General features: G+C 37.3%; 1 protein-coding gene across 7 annotated transcripts in view; it reads left to right on the top strand.

Annotated features, from left to right (window-relative positions):
• LOC110840039 (dipeptidase 1) overlaps positions 1 to 18,749 on the top strand; it is a 375,966-nt gene that overhangs the window by 332,920 nt on the left and 24,297 nt on the right. For all 7 annotated transcript variants that reach the window (XM_087357058.1, XM_087357057.1, XM_087357056.1 and 4 more), the window contains 2 exons: positions 53 to 185; positions 9,905 to 10,055. In XM_087357058.1, coding sequence (XP_087213184.1) covers positions 53 to 185; positions 9,905 to 10,055 — 284 coding nt within the window. The remainder of the gene's footprint in view (positions 1 to 52; positions 186 to 9,904; positions 10,056 to 18,749) is intronic.

Below are 18,749 nucleotides of genomic sequence, written 5' to 3'. Positions count from 1 at the left end.
GCCTGTCGTTTGATAAGGCAGTGCATATCATAAGCTGTGTGTTGCTTCCCAGTTCTGGTCGGCGTATGTTCCGTGCGACGCTCAGTACCTGGACGCCGTGCAGCTGACGTTGGAGCAGATAGACCTCATCAAGAGGCTGGCAGACCTCAACCCTGAGCATCTGACACTCGTCACCTCCGTCAAAGGTAAGACCTTATTTTCTGAACTTCCTTAGGTATGGTACTTTAAATCTATAATTTCTATATTTTCAACTACGTTTTGTGATATTTTAATTTCTTAAAAACCACAGCGTTTCAAAGGATAGAACTTTCTCCATCATTAGATATAATAAGAAGATAATATTCTGTTGGATTCGGTAGAACCAGAATAGGTGTCACTTCCCATTTTACCTGAAGACAAAGGAAGATTAGAATTTGAAACGTTTTAAGGCTTTGAAGACTTTTCAATAACAGACGATGGATAAGTCCAGAGAAACTTAAATAGTAATATAAGACTATCGCCATAGACATTTAGCGAAGTCAAAACTTCGTTCATTATATTTATTAAGAATGGTTTTGTGTGTCGAACATAACTGCCGAATTTGGACTTAGAACATGAAAGAAATATTCTGGAGACAAAGTTGTGGGTTTAGATTACAAACTTTGGTATGATTGGTCGGTTACCATCACAGGTAATCAATAAGTTGTACTATGTATTTGAACATGTTATAAAATTATTTTCCATGGTTTGAAGGAATCTGTCCTTGTCTTCTCTCATAGTAGGCTTATTACCCTGACGACTATATAGAATGGTCGAGAAAAACACGGAACGCTAATGTCAAAAGTTCTTGCTGGATACTCCTGAAATAAGTGGCACTCCTGTTATCACCACCCCCACTTACTCGGTGAAGGAGAAGTTTCCATGCTTCAGTGCTAGTACCTGTTTTCTTTCGTTCTTTTCAACCGACTGCACTTCGCATCAAGTGGTGGCGCCTGGATGACAAAACTTTTAATTACAGTTTTGGTTTCCTAGATGTCTCTGAGTCCAACTAGAACCTCATTAGCATGCCAGACGCAAGGAATGGTGTACAGCTACGCACATACAAAATTAACAGGCATGAAATTTATTTTCTTACTCCCACTTTGTCCTGACTAACACAGACTCTAAAGCAGAGGTTTTAAGACACCAGAGCGCTGAGGGAAATATCTGTATCGCCCTGATGAAACGGCAGGAGACTGGAAAAAAGTATTTCTTATGTATGATTTGAGGTTTTCGCAGCGGTGAATATGAAGATTTCTGTCTTCTGGGTTGTTGCGCTGTGTAGTATGGTAGATGTTTACCAACGTTTCAGAGGTCATACTGCCTCCGTCATCAGGGCGATTCTTTCTAAGTTATCTACGCTATGAAGATTTCTGTCTTCTGGGTTGTTGCGCTGTGTAGTCTGGTTAATGTAAACCAACGTTTCAGAGGTCATACCGCCTCCGTCATTAGGGTGATTCATGACGGAGGCAGTATGACCTCTGAAACGTTGGTAAACATCTACCATACTACACAGCGCAAAAACCCAGAAGACAGAAATCTTCATACTAAGAATCGCCCTGATGACGGAGGCAGTATGACCTCTGAAACGTTGGTTAACATCGACCAGACTACACAGCGCAACAACCCAGAAGACAGAGATCTTCATACTAAGAATCGCCCTGATGACGGAGGCAGTATGACCTCTGAAACGTTGGTTAACATCGACCAGACTACACAGCGCAACAACCCAGAAGACAGAAATCTTCATATTCACCGCTGTGAAAACCTCAAATCTTACACGCTAGGACAATATTTGAACCAATGATTCAGGCAGTAAGAGGAAACTGGAGAACACTGCACAAGGAGCTACTTTTCATCACATATTATTACGATAATCCAATCAAGGAGGATGTCATAGTTATCTAAGAAGAATATAATCTGCAAAAAAGAGAGAATTCTAAGATCCACTGTTGGATATGCAAATAAAAGAAAATGGTGAACTAGTGAGTAACTTGAGCCAATAATATAGTTGTATAGATCGCTGTATATAGAAAAACACAAAAAAACATGTGGTCTATAGAATGATACAGACAGGTGAACGTACATGAAATGGAATTGTAAACTTTCAAATCGAATCGTATAACAAAAATACGTGTATTTCATGTTGAATAGATTATTTGGGTGATATTTCCTACAAAGTTTAGGAGAAATTTTCTCGTAACGATACGTGTGCTAAGAGGAAGTACAGATTTTTCATTGCCTATTCTTGAATAACGTCTAATGGATGCTCTTGCAAAAGAAACGATCCTTTCAACACGAGGGAAGGTGCTACGAGCTGTAAGCTTTCCTCAGATGTAAGACAAGTCTCGTGACGACATGAATCCCACCCGCCATTAATCCCCAGGTTCTGACATCACACGGTGGGGTGAAATGGGCGGTGGAGTGTGAGGAGATGAAATGGAGAACGGTTTCCTAGAACTCAAAGGGAAGTCGCGATGAAAGGGCGATACGTGTCAGAAGCCGACTGGCCTGAGTGATGGGGAATGTCCTGTTGCCAAGGTAACGGACGCGGCTCAGATTTCTTTAAGCAATTACTGAATGGATTGCAAGGGAGTACTTTAAGTACTGTGCAGATGTTTCGTTTGTTCTTACACAATGCACTTTTGACGTCAGTGTCACTGAATTGTAAAAGTTTGTATTAGGGATGCTGGCGGCTACGATATCTGAAGAGCGATACAGGATTTGGACGGACGGGAGAAGACTGCGAGAGGTCGCTCGCCGTTTGATATTTTGCCCGATAATTCAGTCCATTCTTTCGTTACCTTTTCATTACTCTCTTCTTCAGATTTATTTATTCTTTTCTATATTACATTATCAATTTCAAATTGCCTTCCTTCTTTATGTGCTTCTATCATTCTATTTAATCACTCTTCCTCACATGTCTTTTGTACCTTCCTTCTTTATGTCCCTATCTCTTTTCATATTAATAAACTTTAATTCGAAATTTTTCCGTCTTTTTTTTAGTTATTTCTTCCCTCTTTACTTTCTTACTTCTGTTCCATTTTTCTCATTCCCTCTTCTTATTTTCTCTTAGTTCTTCTTTTATTCTATCCTTGATTTGAGTATTTCTTTCCCTATTTTTCATTAAATTACGTTATTCTCTTTTCATATCTTTCTTTTCTTTTCTTTTATAAGTTATGAGTTGCTCCGGAAATATTCTGACAAATGAGACACGGACTTCATAAGAACTATCAGCTTTGACACAGGGTGTGCCATATAATGGCTTTAGAAACGTCACAAACATATTAATTGTATAAAAAAGATATATTTGTTGTGTGTTAGCTCACTGAACGTGTGTTTAGCGATTTATTGATTGTATGTTTGTTTGAAAGACTCGATTTATCGCTGTTAAATAAACGAAGCTATTACGATTAAATAATATGAAATCCGGCTTTTGACATATTTTACATTAACGTAATCCATATTTATTCTTTGTTTGTTTGTTTGTAATCGTATCGTTGCTCTTTCTGTTTTGATCCTTTTATTTTGAAGCTGAAAGGGGTGACGTGAGAGGCTGGCGATGCATTTGATTAATACAACTGACAGAATGCATCTGTTACGTAGGCCGTGTTTGTTAGTAGACCAATTTGTTGGTCATATTATTTTATTGATATATGCATATGATAACGTCTTGTAAAATGTTAAACGTGACTTCAATTTTACGTTTGGGCAATATGCACATTCCATGCAATTTTGGATAGAACACTACTGTGATATTACATATAATTTGTGTTATCAGTGTTGTATTATATTATTGTAACTTTTATGATCTTGCTTAAAAAATGCAACGTAGCTAGCCTAGGTTACTGTCTGTTGCTTGAATATGCATTTTCATCTGTAATCATTATGCCCTTTGTATTAATTTAGTGAATCCAATGTGTATCTAAGTGACCTATTGAATTATACGCAACAGTTCACGTGGTTACACTTTGCTGCAAGGCTGTGCTGATTGAATGTGCGTTAAACTAACTCCGGATTGTGTCTAATGGACGGACCTTGTGCACCTCCTGGGATTGTCGAACCATCGGTGTGTAGTTGCAGGAAGAGTGGAAGAAGCTATATAGTAATGTTAAATTAATTAATGTTACTTTCGAGCGTTATTGTTGACAGGGAAATTGGAATTTAAAATATAAAGTGATATTAAAGCTGAAATGAAATATATTGGACAACCCGATCAAATACTAGACACGAATTGGCAATATTAGTGTTCTCTTTATTGCGTTTTAATTGCTTGCTGAGCCTATTTGGACTGTGCGTTACATTTAAATTATATTTAATAAATATCGCTTTATATTGAACTCTTAAATGACCATAACTAATTAATTAGCTCCGTGGTAATAGAACCTGAAAATTCCTACACCACTAATATTTAAAATAGATATTGTGTACTATCATAAGTTTCATCCATCTCGTATCCTCACAATGTCTTTCTAGATTCACCTTAATGTTATCTTTTCAGTTACTTCTTCGTCCTTGAATTGAAATTTTGCTAAATTATCCTTATCTCCTCCATTTTTTGCGACATGAAGTGCATTTCTCCGAAACGTCGGTACGAGTTATAACCCAGACGAACTGTTTCACGTGAGAATCAAATCCCAAATGTACTTGTGTTTATTCTTTATCATATGCATGTTATATATCCCTTCCATATCAAGATAATCTTACGTGTCACTACAAAATTCAAAGACATCCGTACAGAAGGTTAGAGTTAATAATTAAAAATTTAATTTAAGTCATATTATTGATAAATAATTAACAACAATAAAATTAAAATTATAAAAAAATTATTTTCGTTCTCAGATGCTAGCTTATGAATTTCCTCAAAACTGCTCATTTTAAAATAATTGCAGTCTATATAAGATAATATTAGGCCTTTATTAATGCTGCAGCTCTTATTTCAACCTGTTCTCTATATAGTATTATGTCTGGATATTACCTATACTGTTTGAATGTGCATAATATAGTCTTTTATATTACATAATATAGGCCGCAGGCTAGAAATAAATGTTTTATGCTCGCAAGTCTTCACGATCAGTCGTATGAGAATGGCTTTAATATCTAACGTTTCGGAGTCTGTCTGTCTCTGTCTCGATTATAAAGGACGAAACATGGGCATCTCCGAAACATTTGGGAATTATCTCCATTCTCACGCGGCAGGTAGCTCGGGAAGACGTCATTGCATTCAGTCGCCGTAAAAACTTCACATCTTACATCTCTGTAATCGACGTCCTTCTTATAAAACTATCAGCGGAATGTCCCGTCCCCTGATGTATAAGTTTGTGGAGTAGACTCTACCAGTTTTCCTGCGCAGTTAAAAGTCTTTGGCCTCCACAAAATATTCGAACTGTGTCATCAAACGAGTATTGTACTTGGGGAGTAATATGAAACATCAAAAGTGGAGAGCCAGGCCTTTTTTTAAATGAAGTGGATGTAACCTGCTTCTTCCCAGGTCGTCAGCGCTTGTTGCTGCAACCATTTTGTGTGTGTGACCTCTTCTCACAGACAGACTGCTTGTGGCATGTCTCCACAATCTCGTTATCCGAAGCTCTCCAAGAGAGATTGTATTATTTCCAGTCTCGTCGTATCGAAGCAGTTGCAGATCGCAGTCACCTAGTGTTCCAATGCGCCTTTCGGTTTCTTACGACAACAACGAACTAAATCCAACACAGTAACTGAAGCTCCATTAATGTGTGCGTAAACATTTGATCTGAATTTGAAGCTTTATCTCTGCTGTCCCACAAGTCTCTGTGGTGTGATTATTAAGTATAGGAAGACATTTTCATTTACATTTTTAACACAGTTTATCCCATTTCGTATCACCACTTACTGTGTCTTCAGGATCTGTTTTAATTCTATCCTAACTATTCGACTTCATACTTTACCCATAGGTTTACAGATCATTTGACATAGATGCATGTCAACTCTACATATTAATTAGTGAAGAACCTGAAATAATTTTGATAGCAAACAAATTGTAAGAACCATACTTCTCATAGTTTCCAACACCACACATATTAAGAGAAGTCACATATATCTTTTCCAGGTGGGAGGTCTATTTTCTGTTTATTACGACAATAAAATGTGCATGCCCCTATTTCGTGGTAACGTATAATTTATATTGTTGGAAAACTGCGAATAGTTGGCCTTAGCTGTTCAGAAATTGCAAGATTGTTTTCTGCACTGATATTCTCCTGTACCATACGAATTTATCGTGAAAATGTCTTTCACCGCTATATGAAATAGGGACTCGAAATGCGATGTTCATATATTCCACTTTTACGCGCAATGATGCAATTGCTTTCTTGGAGATGAGCTCGATCCTATATAAGGAACTAGTTCTCTGCGCGGATGAATGTTGCTGGCTGTTTCAAGGCGGGGAAATGACGCCATTTTCCCCCACGGAATTGCCACTTTTACTGCTGCGATCAAGCTAAATAAGCTGACAACATTCCACCCCACTCACATCCTTGCTTCATCGCCCACCTTACTCCGCTATCTCGTTTTTCCTTCTTGTATTTAAAAAAAAAATCATATTTACTTATTTATTGTAGACGAATTGCATGATTAAGGAATTTATCTCGGAAGTGGTAGCTGTTAAATGGATTAATTTCGTATGTTTTAGTAATAGTTTTGATTGTGTTTTTTGTTTATTTTTACTTAGACTTTGTAATTATAAATTAATATTTACTTTTTATTAAAGTTTTTGTGCCTTCCTCTTCACTCTCTTTTTCCCTTGTGTATTCTTTTCATTTATCAATATGTTTCTCCCTTTACCTGCTTTCCTTTTACTTTCTATATACGTTTTCTCTTTATTTGCCTTTTATTTCCTTTGTTTATTCCCTTATCTCTCTTCCATCATCTCCCACCATATATTTACATGTATTTATTTTCTCTGCTGTCTTCTCTCCTTGTCACCTTTCTTGTCTTGTTTCTTTGACGTTCTCTTTGTTTCAAATTTCTGGTTTCTAGTGTATCATGCGATGCAGTTTATGTTAAATGATTCATTTAATTCTTGGTTTTATTTTTCTTGTATTTTTATTCAATCTCTGATCCTTTTTATTTCCTCTATTAATACTTTTACTTTTCCTTCCTTTCTTTCTCCTTCCTCTTCCTACCTTGGTCTAATTCGCCGCACAAACTTATCGACAATTTTGACTGTTAAGTGACACAGCATCTTTGGCGGCAAGAATGCCTTGGCCTGGCCGTAGGCGCAAACGTTAGTAGCGAAGTGCGGAAATGTCTCTCTGTGGAGGAAGTCAACGGAAACGGAAATGCTTCTTCCACGGTCTCCAGGGTTTGCAACACCCACGCACAGCATCTCCGTTTCCTCAGAACGTTACACAAAGCTCCAAGAAGTCTATCATAGCGAGCATAAAGTTTCAGTAGAGTTTAGTATTGGCCTTTCGAAGTAAAGTTATTTTAATTGCGTAACGCATTTGCTATGTATACACCATTCATTCTGCATCACAGTCAGTAGTAGGAAATAATTTTGTACCTCAAAATAATTATAATAATTTTTTTTCTTTCGTATTCTGTTGAGTTAAATAGCTTGAATTATTTTATGTATTTATTATTGTAATTTTATTGGTTTACCCTCAGTTTTGTAAGAGCCAAACACATATTCCGATAAAGGTGTAGTTCATTTTAATCCATGCTCCATATCAGGTTTCTCAGTAGAATGTGTAATGTAAGTTTCAGTCTAGATACTGTTGCTTAAATAAAGCAGAAGGAAAGAAGGTATTGCTAGTTTTTGAGAACCATAGCTGTGGAACTGATATTATTATTACATTAAATATTTTTAAAGTAATTTGTTTTTATATGTCCGACCTTCATTTATTCCCACCGGAGTAGGTATTTCTTAGAAAGTTTTGGCTTCATTTCGTTATCAGCGCAGCAAGAGTATCTATTCGCAAGTTCGTGTATTTCCCCTGTTCTTTCAGTACCACACGTTCCTCCATGCTGCCATCTTCCTTTCCAAACGTGACTCTCGGGAATTTTGAGCGACTCTTTCCCCCCCCCCCCTTATTTCTCTCTTCTTCTTGGCATTCTACAAAAAAATAATTTACAAAAACTCAAACTTGCTTCCTCATCTTCTTAAGAGTTTGTGTTTAATGCTGAAATAAAGTGGTTTATGATACACTTTTCAATCTTGTAACCAAGGTCATAACCTGATGAATATTTTAAGCTCTGTTTCTTATGTAGTGTCAAGGAACAGCACACGTGTTCATACAACCTATAGGTTATGATATAGACAACAGTTTTGAAGAAAATGTTTTATGGCGTATGCCTGCGCAAATTTTCATAACTCTTGTCTTGTTGCTACTCATTTATAAAGGCGAAAATCTACTCTTAGCAAATGAAATAAATAACATAAACATAAGAGTGCATTTAGTTGTAAGACATAAGTAGAAAATGCAAGTTACTGTTTTCAAATACCCTTGAATTTCTTTAAATACACAATCAAATATCAAGAGATATTTTAAATAACTGTTATAGACCTGAAACGACATGTCTGTTGTATACAATGAACATTTTAATTGGTAAGTCTCTTCTATATGAACTTTATAAATATTGTTTCAGACTTTATAATTCACCTATAACTTACACGTAGAAATGGAACTCACTATTATCCGTTAAGGACCCGATATGAGTATAATTTAGTAATTGTTTTGAAAGACGAAACGATTGATCGGAGAAATATGCATTAGGCTTGTCACACCCTTCCAAGTTTGTGTTTAATCTGAGTGCCTCATATAAAAAATGGAAAAACGTTAAGTCTTTTATATACGAAAGGAAATTTTCATACTCTGGAAGAATAACCATTCTAGACACTGAAGCTTACAGTTGTACAGGTCAGGACATAATTTGTTTTCTGTCACATCAAAACGCTGAGGAAGGGGTTATAACCCCAGTCTGTGTCTACGTTAGCAATCGAAATTGTTACAGCAAACCGTGTTAGAAGGACACTGAAAAGCCAAAGGAAGAGAAATGATAAGACGAAGAAGACGGATAAAGATAAAGTGTGACAATAAAAGGAGGTAAAATGAGATGAGGAAAGCGAAAATTTAATTCAATAAGCGTCGTGTTGCTGCTGCAATATATTGTCTGCACGTAGGTCTAGATGCTTAAATGTCTTTCGCCCATTATCTGGAACATGTGAGTCGATGAACAGACGGGCACAGATCTTAGAAAAGAAAAAAACATCAGAAAAATTAATTTAATTCCGTCACTTATTTATGTATTTATTTACAGTTTATTTAAAGATATTTTACAGCAGCTCAGAATACATAGTGTCGACGGAGAGGATGATAGAGAATAATGAATTGGAAACAAAGTGGAAGGAAGCGGTCGTGGCCTAATTTAAGTCCCGGCATGTCACTTTCTCGTTTCTGTATGAGATTCTTGTGTCTCGCGGCGGCGAATATGAAGATGACTCTTTTCTGGGATGATGAGCCGTGTAGCCAAGTAGAATTAACTGACATTTAAAAAATGCTTACCGCATCGATTGTCAGGACAATTATCTCGTCACAGAAAACAGTAGGCACCTCAGGAACATCGGTCAGTTTCTACCAGACTGCATGCCGCAACATTCTGGAAGGCTGTAATGTTTCTCTCTGCCAATATATTTGTTTCCGATTACTCGGGTCTGAAACAGATGCCCGTATATGACAGTTAAAATTATATACGAGAACCTACGTAGAATGGGTTAGTGCGAAGATCTTAGTTTGTATTCGGAAAAGATCAGGTGGTAATCTTCAGCACTTCAACTGCGGTTCCTTTGTCTCTCCTAAAGATCAGCGGCGCTTTATTCAGTTATCCGACTTCGTTGTTTGACTGATTGCAGGTGTCCAGGAAACGCACCGTGCTGGCAGGATAGCCAGTTTAATCGGAGTGGAAGGCGGCCATTCACTCGGGAACTCGCTTGCGGTACTCAGGACTTTCTACAGCCTTGGAGCTCGGTACATGACTGTCACCCATACCTGCAACACAGCCTGGTGAGTTGTTTAGACTTACCGCAGCTCACAAAAATAGATTCTAAGAGACATCATCCGTGGAATTCCTTTCTTGAAGTGTTTAGGGCACAACACTTAGGTTGGCATTTTAATGTCGTGTTCATTCTTAGCTTATTATTTCATTCTATATTTTTAGTTTGTTTCTCTTCATTCCCCCTGCCCTTCATTTAATTTTGGTAGTTTTCTCGTTTGTCCTTCAACCTGTCTTCACAGAAGCCCAAATATGACCTTGAAATTCGCGAAGATCGCCTTCTTCCATTCATGATAATTCTTCTATCTCACCCGACGCTATATAAACCTCTACAGTTGAAACAGCGTTTTAGGCGTTAAAAACTGAATGTACAGAAATGCGCCTAAAAGCTTCGCTATGTATGTATGTCCGTCCGTTAGCCCGTCTGGCACCGCAGAATGGATTTTAAGTAAATCTGAAATTCGGGAGTTTTGTCAGCACATTATAATATTGGTTAAACTCGGATGACAATGACGGGAGCTAACCATGAAGGCCTACATTCTTTTCTGTGCTTGTGACGTTGTTGGGAATCCCCACGCTACCTGGAAAATCCCTGCGTGGGGATATCACGCGTCTAACACCCCGCCAGCGTAAAGGTCATTGGCCACACAGTTCTGAGGTCACAGGCGCCATTAGCAAAGGTCAAAGGTAAAATTGTGTCCAACGTGTCAAAATCGTATTGCTGATTATAATTTTCATAGTTTGTTAATGACATAATCCAGACGTACGCAGCAACAATAAAAGTATGAAGTAACGGGAAAGAATGGTGTTTAAATTTTTATTGAGTGTTTCAGTTACCTTCAAATTTGAGAAAACAAGTATTTCCTTTTTGCAGTAAGAACTTTAATGTTATGTGCCATCAGAAAAGTAATTCAATCCTAAAGGGTTTTGACGACGGTAGTTTGCACCTAAAATTATTCGTTGTCAAGACTTTTTCCATCGTCTGTTCTGCAAAACCACGACGTTTCGGAGACTGGTTCTGTCTTCGTCTTCAGGTGAGAGGTACCTACTCTGTTTGGTCCCTTAGATAGAGCTAGTCTCTGTCACTGGACCACACACCTGAAGACGGTGCCATAACCAGCCTCCGAAACGTCGTGGTTTTAAAGAACAGACGATGGAAAAAGTCATGATAATGAATAATTTTAAGAGAAAAGTAAGTGCCAAAAGTTATATTGATAAGAGCCACCAAAGGTAAAATATAAGAGTATGTTTCCGGGTTCTCATTAAATTTCGACGGTCTTTTATTAAAGGGAAAAATGGGGCGATAATTCTGTCCGCGGCCGCTGCAAGGCAAAGAGAGGTTCAATATGAAAAAGTTATGTGGCAGGGGCAGCGACGTTGCTGTTCGCCAGTGCTAATATGTCTTCACCTCTCTCTCTCCATTACTACCTACATTTTTATCTGCTGCTTCTCTTTCATCCCTTTTAGGCATTAGTAACTTTAGCCACAGCCCTTTCAGTGTTAATAATAGTTTAGGTGTAAAATTCTAAAGTAATCATGAAGACAGGTGTAATTCGGGTGATTAACTGTGTAAAAATGGAGTAAAATTCGGACGATTTGAAATTGTTGAAGTCTCAGTGCAACCATCCTGAATATGGGGGCAGCCGAAACCTCTAAAACGTCAGTAAATTTTAAACAGACTGTACAGCGCAGGATTCCAGAGGAGTCGTCTTCATACTCGCCACCATGAGAACCTGAAATCTCACAAATTATGAAGTTCCTTGTTGCGTAATGTTATCCGTTTGCCTCTTTTAATGTTCTGCAACACGCTGTAAAAATCTCTTTATCTGTTTCTTCCAGTAGATTGAAATTGACATTTCCAGAAGTGAGATTTTAGTTTTACGGACTTTTGTTTTAATATCCAGGTTTTTAAATGAGACGGGAACATCGAAATGTCTTCCAATGGACAGCACCGTAAATTATATTTGAACGACAGACGTTCGTACTGAGTATCTAATTGGCTGGTAGCCCATGTGTTTGTTCGTGTCTGGTAGTGATCCAGGGCCCACAAGAGAGTCGTTACAGAAATCGCTATCATCAGAACTTAGTTTTCAAGTCTCTCTCAATCAGCGGACGTATAAATCCCGAGGATGAGAGATGCTGAAAGGAATTTTATGGCAGTTTCGGTTCTTTGGCTCGCCTTCTGCCTATCTCGACTTCTAAGTGAGCATCACTGATAAGCATTTAGTATTTTCAGTCCCGAAGTGTATAAACATTTTGAGGCAAGAAAAAATAATGTTATTAAAGAAAATAGGTCTTCAAACTGAACACTTACTGTGAAGTTTACTCTTTCCCCAGAATAAACTAAGGACCAGGCTTTTGACTTTTATCTGCAGATATCCGATTAGACAACTTGCAGACCAGCTGTCATGACCCAGATTTCCGTGTTTTCAGTCTCATTCGAACGCCGCTAAATATGTCCGTGTAATAGACAAGTGTTGATTGGTTGATGAACATTTTTTAAAATTCACTGCTAGACTACGGGTAATGTATAAACACAAGCCCATCCCTTAAACATAAAATGTATCCATTAACACCTATTTAATATTTCGATTTTCTTCTAATTAAGTGACAATCGAACGACTTGCATTCTAATGTAAGCCTATGCATCTTCCACAGTTTTCTTCGAAATGCAAAAAGATTTGTCTTAAATATCGATTTATTTCTTCCCTTCTGATTAAATTGTTTTTTTCAGAAATTGATTGTTCATTGACCAGAATAAATTCAGAGGGCCTTGACTATGCATTAAAATTATGACGATAAACGTAATGTATTCTCTATTATACCAGGTGATGCAAAAAGGACTTTACAACTTTGAAAGTGTATAGAAATTTAATCAGAAAGCTTACAGAATCGATTGACGTGTCATTTTGTAGCAAAATAAATCAAGTTTGACTCACTTTGTGCTGTATTACCGAATTCAGTCACCGCGAGCGCAAGCGGCAGTGCATTTGAAAATGGCTACTTTCACAGGTGCGGAGCGCGCTCGCTGTGTGCTGTGGTTTGAAGAAATCTGCGACAATGGTTCAACGAAATTTTCGCACCCAATATGGCAAGGATCCTCCCAGTAGACCTACAATTTACTCTTGGCACAAGAATTTTGTTGAGACTGGTTGTTCTGTTCGCCATGACAAATCTCCAGGTCGCCCGCGTGTTTCTAGTGCTGTTGTGGAACACGTTCGTGACAGCCCAAAGGTGAATGTGTTTTGTGCCCTTAGCAAAGTTAAAGTGTACGGCCCGTTCTTTTTCCATGAGAGCACCATCAACGGTATCGTGTATCTGGATATGCTCGAAAATTTTCTCATACCACAGTTAGACAAAAATTACCAAAAAGGACGCATTCACTTCCAGCAAGACGGCGCACCACCTCACTACCTCACAGAAGTCCGGGATTTCCTCAATAACCGTTTCCCAGGTTGGTGGATTGGTCGAACAGGGTCGATAGCATGGCCACCTCGTTCTCCAGATTTGACACTTCTCAGTTTTTTCTTATGGTGTTTCATTAAAGATCATGTGTATGTTCCACCCTTACCTGCCAATCTCACTGAGCTCAAAGCTCGAATCACCGCCTCAGTTGCAGAAGTGACACCGGATATGCTGGATCGTGTTTGGCAAAAAATTGATTTCAGGTGGGATGTCTGCAGTATCACCAATGGCAATCACATCGAACCAAAATGACTGTTTGAAGTAAAACATGATTTATTTTGCTACAAAATGACACCTCAACCGATTCTGTAAGCCTTCTGAACAAATTTCTATACACTTTCAAAGTTGTAAAGTCCTTTTTGAATCACCCTGTATATGCTGAAATATAGGCCGTTGTGTTGATCGGTGATAATTCAAACGTGACTGTTCAAGGACTCCAAAGTCGTGTAAGAAACAAGGTAACCACGCTTTGGGGCCCATGTTCTTTCCACGTGTGATCAGTGGAGTGGATACTATTGTTAGACTTTCCAATACGTTTTTTTAAATACTATAGATTTTTACCGTCATTCTTAATGGGTCGCTTTCTAATAAAATAAAAAACAAATCGACCGGCCAAGTGCAAATGAAACTTAGCTTCAGCAGCTATAAATTTACAATATAAATAAAACTAACACTGCTGAAAACAATTTCAGTTATCAGACACTACTTTAAGCGTGTCCGTTCTTCACAACTTTTCTCGCTAAAATCAAAATGTTATCCTTTTATTTACGTATTTCAAATGGACAATATCTGTTAACACTGTCGTGAAAGTTACCCCATTATAGTCGCATTCCGTCCTCATCTTAGCGTACAAGATTTAGGTATTCTAATAATGCTGCTAATATTTGAAATTTCTTTTTGAAATTCAAAAATAAACTCCCCCCGTCATCTGCAGCTCAAGGCAATGTGTGTGACTGTTACAGTGAGTTTCGTCTAGATTTCTCTTCCCGAAAAGTTTATTCAAAAGTGATTTTGACGCTTCTGCAGAAAATGTTCTTTGGAATTTATGTCGAAGATTCTGACGTACGATTTAAATTATTTACTCACAATAATCAGACACCATTTTGCATTTTATAAAAGATACTTTGTTCCGAAATTAACACAGTATTAAAATCCAGAACCTATTTCCATTCAAGTGATTTTATATTTCATAAAATTCATCTGCACTATAATTTTTGCGCCGTCGAGGTTATTTTATGGAAATGTTCTATTCAGAACATAATAAATTTTAATATGAAAGACTGTAAGAAAATTAATTAAACAAAACACCGTCGCCTATTGACATAAAAGGGGCAAACTGTACAGATGACGGAGTCAAAGTAAGAGAAGAAAGAACATTTTTGCTATGTAAATGAGAGGGGAATCTTCGAACTGTGTTTCGTTAACGGTATATTATTTTCTTCTTGTTCTTGTATTGGTACCTACTTATAAAATATCTTTTATCTCTTTTTATTCAGGTCTTCTTTCCTTCCATAAACACGAAGACTTCAAACTGCCAAATAATTTCCTGTTTAACACGCACTCCTTTTAATGATTTTTCCCACCTATGTTACTATATTATATATACATCTCTCTTTTCTCTTTTCTAACGCTCTCTCACTACGTGCTGAGACGTAATTTTATGGATGGGTGAACTTCTCTTGGTAAAACTACGCTGTTTTTTTTTAATTGTTATACTTTGTGTATACCGGTTGTACGTTCACGGTTTTAATAACAACCGAGGTGACATGTGCAAATTAACAGTACCTAACTACGAACACGTTCAAGGCAGAAGAATTCCGTATGGAGCTGCAATTTCTAGCCTGTTTTTTGAAATTTTACAAAGACGAATAAGCATGTGACTTTATCATGTCCGTTTGCCCATGTGAGTAGCTTTGGTATAACTGATGAATTTTCGTAGAAACTCGGTATAAATATTATGACTCCAATAAGAATAAAATATTTGCATTTTTTAATTTATTATACTTACGTGATTTCCTTGGGAACTTATGTGGTGGAAGCGACACTAACGCATTCTTGCGTACAAGATCCTGACAGTGTAGTAACAAAACTTATAAAGCATTAAACTTTTGAGTGAGAATCTTGTTTCTAGGTAATGGTAGTGTGTAGATGTGAACTGTTGACGACGTTTCGGAGATTCATATTTCCACTTGACTTTGTTACAGATAGTAAGATTCTGAAACGTCCTATATCTATACAGAGCCATCGCTCAGAAAGAGAAACCACATTAGAATTGAAACGTCCTGAAATTGTGAAAGTATATTTAGGATTCAATACATCATCGTAGGTGACACCAGAAATTTATATATTTCTCTTTTTTCATGCTGATTGACGAAATGTTGCTAGTGGTTTTTGGAAATACGTTATAAATTTGTATTGTGTAGAAAATTTCTTCCTTGTGTTAATGAAAAAAAACATAACGATGGTGTGAGCTTTGCTGTATTTGGGCCCCGAAATTCCTCAACACAATTTATAATAAAATATTCTTCCCAGATTTTCTTTTTGGATAATTGCTTTTAAAATTCGTTTAACGATTTTCTTAATTCAAGCAATTAACTTCCTTCAGTCAGGAACCACAGCATCGATCATTGATTCGAACAGCACAAAAAATTCTCGTTAACGCGAATAATTAACGAGAGTGGCTTCGTCTTCTCGCAAACAACCGATGGACCCTCTCGTTTTTAATTTACGCGCTGAGAGAGGATGAAATCTGCATATCGGGGTCATTACAGAGGAAACCTGTATGTTCATGCAGTATTTAGCAAATTCCATTATGGGTCTAATTAATATCTATGCCAGAACAATTTCTATGTCACGGGCATATCCAAAGAATGGCATACAACAGATGGCCCAAACAAGTGTTGGAGTGGACACCTCCAGGAAGAAAGGAAGGAAGGGAATAGAAAATATGACGCAGTGGGAGAAAGAGAAATGGAAGAAATGAAGAATGGAGAAGAATGACGAATTATAATAGATAGACGCCAGTAACGTTAATAAACCGATATGCTTTTGGAATCTTTAATATTGTTTGTTATTAAAATAATCATCTGTTCGAAAATGAATCTCTTCTGGGTTGTTGCGCAGTATAATATTGTAAAATTTTACCGACGTTTCAGAGTTACTTCCTGCCTCCACCCAGCAGACAGCTATCTGCATATTCCCCGCCGTGCGAATCTCAAACCCAGAGACATATTCATTTCAAGTAATCGAGCTTCTTAGCCTGTAACTAGCATAGCCCCATATCGATTTAAGAGGTACGATTTTGTAATTTTCTATTGAAGCACAAAACAATAAATTTGACAGTTGTTTTGTACGCGTATGGAACGTGACATCTTACTTACTCGTAAATAATATATTTGGAGAGAAAGTGCTCACAAAAACGCTGTAGTACTGAAATATGTTGCACAGTGCCCACTTTTATGTAAGGGAATATTTTACAGTTTGCAGTAAAAATTCCGACTGAGAAAGTAACATTACATAGGTCATGTTGGTTTTCTGGGTGCTTTGATATGGGACTAAGAATGTGGCATAGGGTTTTATCAGCGGAAAAGTACTGTTACATTTTCGGAGAAGGAAGTTTTTAAAATGTAGGTCTATTATTTCTTGTAGTAGACAATTAATTCGGATTTTATAAATTACTTGTTGTTTAAGATATTTAATTAATAGATTTTTGGTCACTTTAACAACACGTATTCAACTGAGTAGGTTAGCTTAGCGTCATATGGTAGGGCGAAGCATGAGACTTTCTTAGAAGAAAACAGTTCTTGTTTATGTAAGTTATTCTGTAATTTCACAGGAATATTATTTTCAATTTTTGGAGTTCGTGGTATGACGCGTTATATAAAAGTATGGTGCAGCTGTAAAATCGAAAAATAAACCTGTCAGTGGAACCCGTTCGCCGGGATAATGCAGTCGGCAACATGAAACCATAAACTATAAGGGCTCAATTCACGGTGATGGAAATTGTTTTTCATTTCGTCTGCAAACACGTCCGTATTAGTTACGGTCTGCGCTCCTGTCTTACGGATAACGGTGGCTATTTTCTCGGGCACACGGAGGCTGCTTCCATCCGCTGCTGAAATCTATAGTCTGATGTTTATAGCTTCATCTGCATTCCTCTGTACGCATTCATGCCCTAATGCTCATGCACATTTTGCTAGGTTTATCTGTATATATAGGCTGTAACGTACATCAGTATATCTTGGAATGTTCATTACATTCGGCAAAGTTTCCTTCTCGGTTGCTAACATCGTGTCAGAGTAGTTAAATTTACCGACGGAATTTTCTGCCTCGAACTTCCTGGTCGATCCTGAAATTGATGGGCTTGCATAAATTTAGCTCGAAACGAACTTTAAGTAATGCACGTTTTATACGTTCTATAAATATTTCTATTATAAATTTGTGGACACTGTGGAGTCTGTTATGACTTAACTCTTTTGCGGCGACGAAACGCGATAAAATCTTCTCTGGCGACTAGCCGCGTCAGCGTTGGACTACGAATCCATATTGAAGCCGCTACTCGACCGAGATGATTTTATCACTGTGGAGTGTAAGTGGTTAAGATCAAGTTGGTTCATGTTTTTGTTCTTAATATATTTTGTATATTATTATTTTTGTTGATAATTACTTAGAAGATCAAGAAATTCAACGTTCATGAAACAGAAACGCTGATTACCGTGTTTACATCCCATGATTTGTCCCTATCCTGAACCAATTTAATCCACTCTACAAAATCACAAATTAATGTATCTAAGACAAATTTTAATATTATATTATTTATGTCTGTCAAGTTTCTGCTCTCTGGTATTTTTCAACCTGAACTTGGTGCCGATTTGTCATTACTCATTGTTTCAGCATGTCTCTGATTTACCATTTATTTTATTAGTTTCTTCCACTGTGCAATCTTCCACGTTATAAATCGATATTCTATCTTCTGTAATATAAAAACGTTTTATTAGAATAGATTTTTAAAAAGTCTAAAATGGAGCGGGTTGATTTACCTTTCGCACTCTGTATTCGTAATCAGGCAGAATGTCGTGTGAAATCTCGACTGTGTTTCTGATTATTCTAACTGAGATTGTTGTTGGGTTTTCTCGACTTTCTTTATAAGGGAACTTCCTATTACTTTTCAGTCTTTACAATGCAGCGTCTGAAATTGTGCCACTGTATCTGAGTTTTGTCTTGCATGCGTTGTACTAAGT

This window comes from Zootermopsis nevadensis, unplaced genomic scaffold, assembly GCF_977971745.1.
Source record: "Zootermopsis nevadensis isolate Lab colony 2312 unplaced genomic scaffold, Znev_1.0 Znev_ptg000028l, whole genome shotgun sequence".
In the NCBI taxonomy this organism is placed as follows: domain Eukaryota; kingdom Metazoa; phylum Arthropoda; class Insecta; order Blattodea; family Termopsidae; genus Zootermopsis; species Zootermopsis nevadensis.
The sequence above is the reverse complement of the archived record's forward strand: the minus strand, read 5'-3'. Positions and strand labels throughout refer to the sequence as shown.